The 8,839-nt window shown below is 41.9% G+C and overlaps 2 protein-coding genes across 10 annotated transcripts in view; both read right to left on the reverse strand.

The window, feature by feature from the left end:
• The window catches only part of nyx (nyctalopin), a 5,160-nt gene extending 973 nt beyond the window's left edge, over nt 1-4,187 (reverse strand). Inside the window, exons 1-5 of one of the 2 annotated variants that reach the window (XM_025064116.1) lie at nt 3,396-4,187; nt 2,898-2,970; nt 2,392-2,684; nt 1,236-1,540; nt 1-587 (exon numbers count right to left, since the gene is read on the reverse strand). The exon at nt 1-587 is cut by the window's left edge and continues 973 nt beyond it. In XM_025064116.1, the coding sequence (XP_024919884.1) occupies nt 1-587; nt 1,236-1,540; nt 2,392-2,684; nt 2,898-2,919 (1,207 nt within the window). In that variant the 5' untranslated portion in view covers nt 2,920-2,970; nt 3,396-4,187. Of the gene's footprint in view, nt 588-1,235; nt 1,541-2,391; nt 2,685-2,897; nt 2,971-3,249; nt 3,293-3,395 lie in introns of those variants that run through there. The other variant, XM_025064117.1, reaches the window with a different exon arrangement.
• Nucleotides 4,188-7,561: 3,374 nt separating this feature from the next.
• The window catches only part of ddx3xa (DEAD-box helicase 3 X-linked a), a 12,856-nt gene continuing 11,578 nt past the window's right edge, over nt 7,562-8,839 (reverse strand). For all 8 annotated transcript variants that reach the window (XM_008327816.3, XM_008327815.3, XM_008327814.3 and 5 more), the window contains 2 exons: nt 8,572-8,693; nt 7,562-8,267 (listed from right to left, as the gene is read on the reverse strand). In XM_008327816.3, coding sequence (XP_008326038.1) covers nt 8,188-8,267; nt 8,572-8,693 — 202 coding nt within the window. In that variant the 3' untranslated portion in view covers nt 7,562-8,187. The remainder of the gene's footprint in view (nt 8,268-8,571; nt 8,694-8,839) is intronic.

An 8,839-nucleotide genomic window follows, 5' to 3' on the forward strand; every position in this document is an offset into this window, starting at 1 on the left:
CTGTGGTGGACGCCACTTCTGATACCGCCGTGGTCAGATTCAGCTCCCCTGGGTCCACACATGTGCCGTTCGCCTGTGCGAAGGTCACCTCACCGAGGTCTAGTCCGGCCACAGAGGAGGGGGAAAAACAGGGGACATCTCGCACCAGCTTGTAGTTCTCCATCCACTCCTTCAGCCACTCCAGGGAACAGTCGCATCCCCAGGGGTTCTTGAAGAGGTACAGTCGTCCCAGGAAGAAGATGGGCTGGAAGACAGGGAAAGGTAGTGATGTCAAGTTATTGCTGTTCAGGTGCAGCGTGATGAGACTGGTCAGGTTTTCAAACGCTCCCTCCTCAATGCCCAGCAACTGGTTTCGGTCGAGGTAAAGGATCTCCAGCTCCACCAGGTCACCAAACCAAGTCCTGGACAAGTTAGTAAGTTGGTTCCCCCCGAGGTTGAGCATCTTTAAGCGACTGAGGCCTTCGAAAGCCAGAGAAGGGAGATCAGACAGCAGGTTGTCGTTGAGATAGAAGTTCTCCAGATGCACGAGGTCCTGGAATGACTGGTCGTGGATCACATTGATACGATTTTCCTGGAGGTTCAGGTACCTGACGATGAGAAGAAAACAATGACAGGTTTAGGTATCGTAAGAACACTGAGAGACGTACTGCAAGGTCCAACCAGATCGTTTACGTAAGAACACTGAGACGTACTGCAAGGTCCAACCAGATCGTCCCAATCCCAGTGTTTCTCAGTGATTTTCTGCCATGTCCCCGCAGGGGACAGAGCTTTTCCCACGCTCCGCTCGAACTGAAATGCTATTGAGCACCTGGTAATATTTATTTATTTACATGTACAGTACAAACCACTGTATGATAGTTTTAGATTAATAAAATGAGCTGCAACGCTGCCATCTAGTGACTTTCACTTTAACAACAGCCAATTTTCCCCAAACTATTTTTAGGGTTTTCATTAATACAGATACAGATTCATACAGATATTACATAAATATGCTAATGTCGGGCCGATGACATCAGTCAACCAATAATATCGGACATCCCTAATCCAGACAGTTTTAAAAAAAACTGAATTCTGGTATTGTACACCATCGTATACCAGTGGTTCAGTGGTGAACAGATTTTGGGGTCAATTTATTTGGAAATCTGAAAGTGCCTCATCGGCCATGAACCTCAACAATCACGCCCCCCCCCCATGGGCCCCGCCCCACTATTTGAGAGGTACTGCTCTATACACACTTGAGACTGCTGAGTCCCAGCAGGGAGTTGTAGGCGATGGCTTCAATCTTATTCCGCTCCAGGTAGATGTGTGTGAGGTTCTCCATGCCCCTGATGGCTCCTGGAACTCTCCGGAAGTTGTTCTCGAAGCAGAGCAGCTCCTTTAGCGCAATCTGCTCGATGAAGATCCTGTCCGGGATGTTGAAGAGGTTGCAGTCGGACACATCTAGACGCACCAGCCTCTTCAGCCCTGTGAAGGTCCTCGTGTGGAGGTAGGTGATGTACTCGTTGTGAGCCAACTTCAGCTCCAGCAGGTTAGAGAGGCCCTGAGAGACCGGGGGTGAAGATACCGAATTATAAAGCTTTTGACTGTGATGTTTCGGGAATCGTGCCAGCGTTTTGCTAGAACTAGTGCAAAATTTAAAAATTAATTAACTGCTAAACACAATGGATAAGTTAAGTTACATCAAAATAGGTAAAAATGGTTAACTGATAAACACAATGGATAAGTTGAGTTACATCAAAATAGGTAAAAATGGTTTACATTTAAAAAAAGGCATGATGTTGATGACGGCAATGATGTCATATCAGGTGATAATATGATGATGATGATGATGATGATGATGATGATGATGGTGGACGTGCCCATAAAAGAGATGGCGATGATGATTATAGTAAAAGTGACGATGCCGAGGTTTATAAAGGTGATGATGATGATGATGATGATGATGATGATGATAATGATGATAAATATAGTAAAGGTGATGACGATGATGATGAAGATGATGATGATGACATTGATAATAGTAAATATAGTAAAGGTGATGATGATGATGATAATGATGATAAATATAGTAAAGATGATGATGATGATGATGTGATGATGATGGTGATGATGATGATGATGGTGATGATGATGATGTAAATATAGTAAAGGTGATGATGATGATGATGATGGTGATGATGATGATGATGTAAATATAGTAAAGGTGATGATGATGATGATGATGATAATGATGATGATGATGATGATGAAGGTAATGATGATGAAATAGTAAAAGTGACCATGTGAATGACTGATGATGTAAACGTGATGATGATGACAATATTGATGATGAAGGTTTGGTGACTGTGATGATGATGATGATGATGATGAAGAGCATGTTGATCATCAGACCTTGAAGGCTCCGGGTGTGATGAAGGAGATGTTGTTGTGGCCCAGAGACAGACTCCTGAGCGAGGGCAGCGTTCCAAACGCTCGCTCCGACAGGAACCTCAGCCTGTTTTTGTCCAGGTTGATGGAGGCGGCCTCGCAGGGAAACTCTGACGGCAGCTCCGCCAGGTGCGAGCGGTCGCACAGGACACTGCAGCTCTTCTCCTGAGTACAGGAGCACGTCGCAGGGCAGGCCCGCGCACATGCCCACCTGGACAGAACCGTCTGAGGCAGCGGCAGAAACACCAAGACAGAGGCTGAAGAGGAGAAGAGGAGAGATGGCGAGTGAGAACACAACTCAGGTCTGGGCTCAGAGACGCTGTTGCTGCCCCCTGCTGTCGGTTCGTGTCACTGAGGTAAATCTGAATAATTGATTTAACTGTGTGGAGGTAAAAGTGAGTGATGATGAAGATGAAGAAGAAGAAGAAAAACACTGACCAGTGACAGTGAAAAGGATCATCGCTGCAGACCGGTGACAGTGAAAAGGATCATCGCTGCAGCTGCTCATCTGGAACGTTCATCTGGATTAAAAAACAAAACGATCTACAGGAATAAGACAGTGAGACGTTAACACTGTTTTAATCATTGGATGGACGAATGGACGGATAGACAGAGAGACAGATAAAAATCACGGACAAGCATTTTCATATCAATACAAAAGCTGAAGACAACATGGAATTCCGACATTTCCTACTGTCCGATTGATCAAAATGTGAAGAAACATAGAGAAAGAGAGGGAGAGAGGAAGAGGGAAAGGGAGAGAGACAGACACTGCAAGATTTGTTCCGTTTTGTTTTACCGTATACTACATAATGTACAAACCTGTCATAGCTGTTCAACCCCGGAACATGAATTTCTTAACCTTGCTCTGGAGTACAATCAACATATAGATTTGCGTAAAAAAAAACCAAAAAAAAAAATCACAATTAAATCCATAGCTTGTTTCTGTGTTTCTCTCTCTCACGTACCTGGAAATGGTTCTCTACGGTCGCATCAGCGATTCTTCAGTACAACACAGTGAACGCTCTACCTCCGACATGCCGACAGGCGGCTGCACCTCGGAGCCCGGGACCAGAGGACCAGACAAACACACACTAACACTCATGGAAAAAAAGGCCATCTCTTAATGGATGTCTAATCCTGTGGGTGGAGAGATGAGTGATTGAGCAGGATTAAAGAAGTGATGCAGAGCTTTTAGATCACACACACACACACACGAATAGCATAGATGGATGTTGAACTTGTCCGATATGCAGGTGGAGACGTTTTTTATCCAGGATCTGTGGAAGCATCAGTGACGACGGCCGTGAAACGCTTTTTTTTCCCCAGTCACTTCGTTGAAAATATAACCACTCGGATAGCTTTTAAGGGCTTCAGGTAGAATGTTGTCGAATCAACAAACAACGACAGTCCTCACTTCTAGAGGTCTGCATTGACCTGCCAGCCCAAAACATGGTCCAAGGTCATGAAGGTCAGCCCATTTGTTTTGAGCTGTTAACTTATTATTGATGCACCAGTGGTAAGAATTGTGTTGGACCCCAAAAAAAGCGTACCAATCCAAATACCCGAGTCACCATAACCAGCAGCTATATTAGAAATTATAGTAAAAACACCAAACAATAACAGTAATGAAAACCTGTTAACACAACGCCTGGATTTTGCCAAACGATACGTGCCCTAAAAACACGTTTGTACGTCAAGGTGAAATCCACCAGATTGACAGCATTGCAGCTTATTTTATTAAGCTGGGATTGTATGTAGAATGCATTTATAACAGGCATTCAATAGTATTTTAATTTGGGTGGAATTATAGCAGGGATTCAATAGTATTTTAATTTGGGTGGAAGGGGTGGTGCAAAACCTTCTGTCCACTAGGGGGAGTATGGTAGACAATAATTTACCCTTCACCTTAGTGAGCATGGAAGTAACGATGACACTGGACAAACGGCCCGACGTGATTCGGCGAAATAAGACCCATTGCACATGCGAATTGACAAATGAAATCTTTATATTTTGTCAAAAACAAACATTGCCCATTCATACCTTTTCTACCAAATGCTGTTTCTGCTGCTTGTGGCCTGGTATTTTGACAGCTGCTGCTGCTCAGCAGATTTACTACAGTAAACACGTTATCAGAACACATGCGTGATTTTTGTTTTTTGTTTTTGTTTTTTTCCCCAACATACTTTTAGCATTCAAACAACTTTATTTTGGTAAAATCATACAAACGCACAGATGAGGGTTTCTCATGCAGTGCAGGAGCCTAGAAGCTAATACAGAAAAAAGCAAAGTCTACATCTAAAGATCTCCAGGGGTTCCAGAGAGAACATGGACCAAGAATCTGCTGCGGGGCTTGATCCAGCTCCCAGAACTCAAGAGAGGTCATATATATATATATATCCAAATACAACAATGAGAATAAACCACATGTTCCGTTTGTTAATTTGAAGGATTGCCATGTGCCAGACATTCACTGGAGAAGAATCATCAGGTCAAATTAGAGCAAATCAAAGAAAAGAAAAAGAAAAAAAAAAAATCATGAATCTTATCACTTCTGCACCTAGACTCCTAAAGAAATGTTTTAGTTTATCCCAAACCTTGGCATAGTTTTTAATTCCATTTTGAATTTGACAACAATTTCGGTTTAAATCGGACAGAGACAAACGTCGTCTCTGGAAAGGAAAAAAAAAAAGAAATCTGTGGATTTGCTTTTTTTTATTTTACCAAGTCCAATGATATTTTAAACATTAAAAAGCTCACACTACCCCGAAATATATAAATTTTCACGCATACAGGCGACATTCAACATTCAAGTGCCAGTGTTTTCTGTACTGTCTTTTGGTCAAGTTTCGGAAACTTTCAAAGAATCACTTTAAGGCTTATAAAAATAAATATTTGTCAAAAATGCTTAATCAGTTACACAAAACTAGCAGCAAAAGTAGAATCTAGAAATCTGTGCAAATGGCTAAATTCCCCTGAAACTGCTAAACCTGCTAAACCCTCTGGTCCCAAAGAAATCCTGGATTTTTTTTTTTTTATTATTATTTTCCCAATGATTAAGTCCACCCCATTTGTAAACAAGCTGTGTTTGTTTTTAACCACTTCTCACACTAACATTTTGGAAGTTAAGGACACGTAGTCAAAGACATTGATATAAAACTCTAGATGTGCAATAAAACAACTCCTGTAAAACTGGATGGGCGCAACGTGCACCAGCCTTCAGACCAAAATCGAGTAGCACCATTCAAATCGTCAGCATCTGTCAGTGCATCCACTTTGATTCGGTTAAAAAGAACGACAACAAAAAAGGTTTCAAGGCACAAACACACCACCAGAAAAAATGGGGGCGCAGGAGGTTAAACTCGCTTTCCACCCCGCTCCTCCTCAGCTGCTCCTGCTCCTCCTCTCTGAGAGAAGGTACTGCCTTTGACTTCTTAAAGCCAAGGATCCAAGCTTTTTTCATTTCCACACATACGTCTGAGGTACGACCAGCTGCTGCATAAAGACCGGACAGGAAGTGGACAATCGTTGGCCGGCTCGGGCGAGTGCTAAACTATAAAGACACCACATTGTCACCTGTAACTGCTAACGCCATAGCCAGACTACGCCAACATTGTTCTTCCCAAACACCGACTAGCAAAAAGTCAACTCAAACGATCAGGGCTGTTGAAAATGTGGGTAAAAAGAAAAAAAAAAAAAGTAAAGGGGTTGGAGCCAGATAACTCCTGGAAAACTTCGGTGTCCACAGTGGTGAGTCCAGTTTCTCCTAGGCGGTAATTTAGTGTCACCAGCTTCACTTCAAAAATACAACAGGTACTAACCACTCGAGGACCGGGACTACTTATTGGGTCACTGATGCGGTAGAACATGCCAAGTTCTAACATTTGAGGTTGTTCTGTAAAGCACTCGACTGTCCAAGTTCCAACAAAAACCCTCAACTCTGACATCTTAGACTGACGACTCACACCTCTCCCTCCCTCCTCCCTCCACCCCCACCGCATTAGATCTTCCTTTGTTTAACCTCTGTCACTACAAAGGTGAACCATGAGCCTCCAGCACAGCTTGAAAAAGGAAAACTTTTGTTTTGTATGTGTTTTTGAGATTAAGTTTTAAGCCTGCGACTCAGTTCACGTGTCCTTTTTTTTTTTTTTTTTTTTTTCTCACCTTGACCAAAAAACAAAACACTTGCAAATGTCAGAAACCACCCGGACCTGGTTTGGGCTCCTGAACGATTCAGTAAACACTAACACGTTTACGCGCTGCTGTGTCTTCCCGATGCTGTGGTTCTTAAATACGGCCACATTGAACTTCACTTTCAAATAATTTATTATGTTCCTGCTACTGAAAAAATTCTTATAAACAACTTAAAACGTTTTAACTTTGCAGACGCCTGCACCAAAAATATCTCAAGTAAAAATAGACAAAACACCACCCACTTGGTGTAGCTAGCACTGTGAGCATACTAGCTGCCGTAACACTGTCAAGTCAATTGGAGAAATAATAATAATAATTAAAAAAACAAAAAAAAAAAAACAGGTGGAGAAACAGCAATACATCTGCTTTAATCTCAGCGATGGTCAGTGCTGAGCTAAACCACAGCAGAGGAATGGCTGTCGAGAGAAAAACGGAGCCGATCCAGGATAGAGTGAGCAAAGAAAACAAAATAAGATATTTGTCTAAAAATACGGTTTGCTCGCAGAGTGGCCTAGTTTTTGTCCTGTTTCCACATTAATAATTGGCGGCTTCCGTCACTGTTTTGTGCCTGTTGTAGAAAGAACGCTACCTAGGAACAAACGTTGACACATTCCTGTGATTATTTCGAGTGTTTGTTTGTTTGTTTTTTTTTCTTCAAATGGAATCAAGAATTTCCAGGAACAAACAGCGCCCCCAGTATTTGCCAAGGTTTGATCAAGTCCAAGCTTTCTTTTAATATTATTTTTTTTGTTGTCTCACCAAACAAAATACTTAACAAATTTAGAGCTTGTGGCCGTGGTTATTTCCCATTCTGGTGAAATGAAAACTTAAGATTTCCCGTTTCTAATTTAAAGGCACAGTACATTAACAGCTTTTTTTTTTTTTTTTTAAACCCCCCCCCCCAAAAAAAAAAAAAAAAAAAAAAAAAAAACAACCACTGTTTCCACATTAATAATTGGCGGCTTCCGTCACTGTTTTGTGCCTGTTGTAGAAAGAACGCTACCTAGGAACAAACGTTGACACATTCCTGTGATTATTTCGAGTGTTTGTTTGTTTGTTTTTTTTTCTTCAAATGGAATCAAGAATTTCCAGGAACAAACAGCGCCCCCAGTATTTGCCAAGGTTTGATCAAGTCCAAGCTTTCTTTTAATATTATTTTTTTTGTTGTCTCACCAAACAAAATACTTAACAAATTTAGAGCTTGTGGCCGTGGTTATTTCCCATTCTGGTGAAATGAAAACTTAAGATTTCCCGTTTCTAATTTAAAGGCACAGTACATTAACAGCTTTTTTTTTTTTTTTTTTAAACCCCCCCCCCCAAAAAAAAAAAAAAAGAAAGAAAAAACCCAACACATACACTTTGAAGAGTGAAACACGCTGTTCGACGTCAGACGATGCACGTCAGCGTGTGCACTTTAACTCAAGCCTGCACACGTCTGTGCGTTCTTCTGCTGTGCGCAGTGGTGGTCGTGCACGTGCTGGTGACGTTGGTAATGTACTGTGTGTCAGTGAGGAGGAGGGTTATGGTCTGGCTCCAGTCTTACATGTGGTTTTCTGTTTCTACCCCTCAGTTTCCCCACCAGTCCACGCTGCTGGAGTAGTTTCCTCCGTAGCCATCGTTGTTGTAGAAGTTTCCACCAAAGCCGCCTGAGAAAAAAAAAAAACAAAAAAAAAAACACATCGTCATCTTTACTAATATAAAAGACATTTCATTCTAAGTGTTTAAAACCACTGATTGTAATTTTAAGTGATAAAGATTAATCCAGAGCCAATGATGTGCCATTTACGTCAGCCATGAGCTTCAAATTTTAGCTCGGAAAAAATAGCAATTTGTCACAGTTAATAAGGTAAGTTCAAACTGGGGTAAATGCACATAACTGGTGTATAGCATTTTTATTAACTAATATGTTTTAAGTTTTGTTTTAACAAATGTGAACGAAACTCCTCTCACCGCCACCAAATCCACGGTTTCCTCCATGACCACCAGGGTTGCGCGCTGTGCGATTTCCACCAAAGCTTCCGGATCCACCTGGCGTCTGACGATAGTCTCGTGCTCCAAAGCCCCCAGAGAACCTGTGCCAGAGCAAAGGTTGATTTAATGTTTAATCATAATAACCATTCGATTTGGACACACATGCCTGGTGTGAAAAAAAAAAAAAAAAAAAAAAAACCTTTTGGGGGTCCGGGGGGGGGGGGTTTTTGGGGGGTTCTGTGGGGAA

Source organism: Cynoglossus semilaevis, chromosome 16 (assembly GCF_000523025.1).
Source record: "Cynoglossus semilaevis isolate Cse_v1.0 chromosome 16, Cse_v1.0, whole genome shotgun sequence".
NCBI classification, from domain to species: domain Eukaryota; kingdom Metazoa; phylum Chordata; class Actinopteri; order Pleuronectiformes; family Cynoglossidae; genus Cynoglossus; species Cynoglossus semilaevis.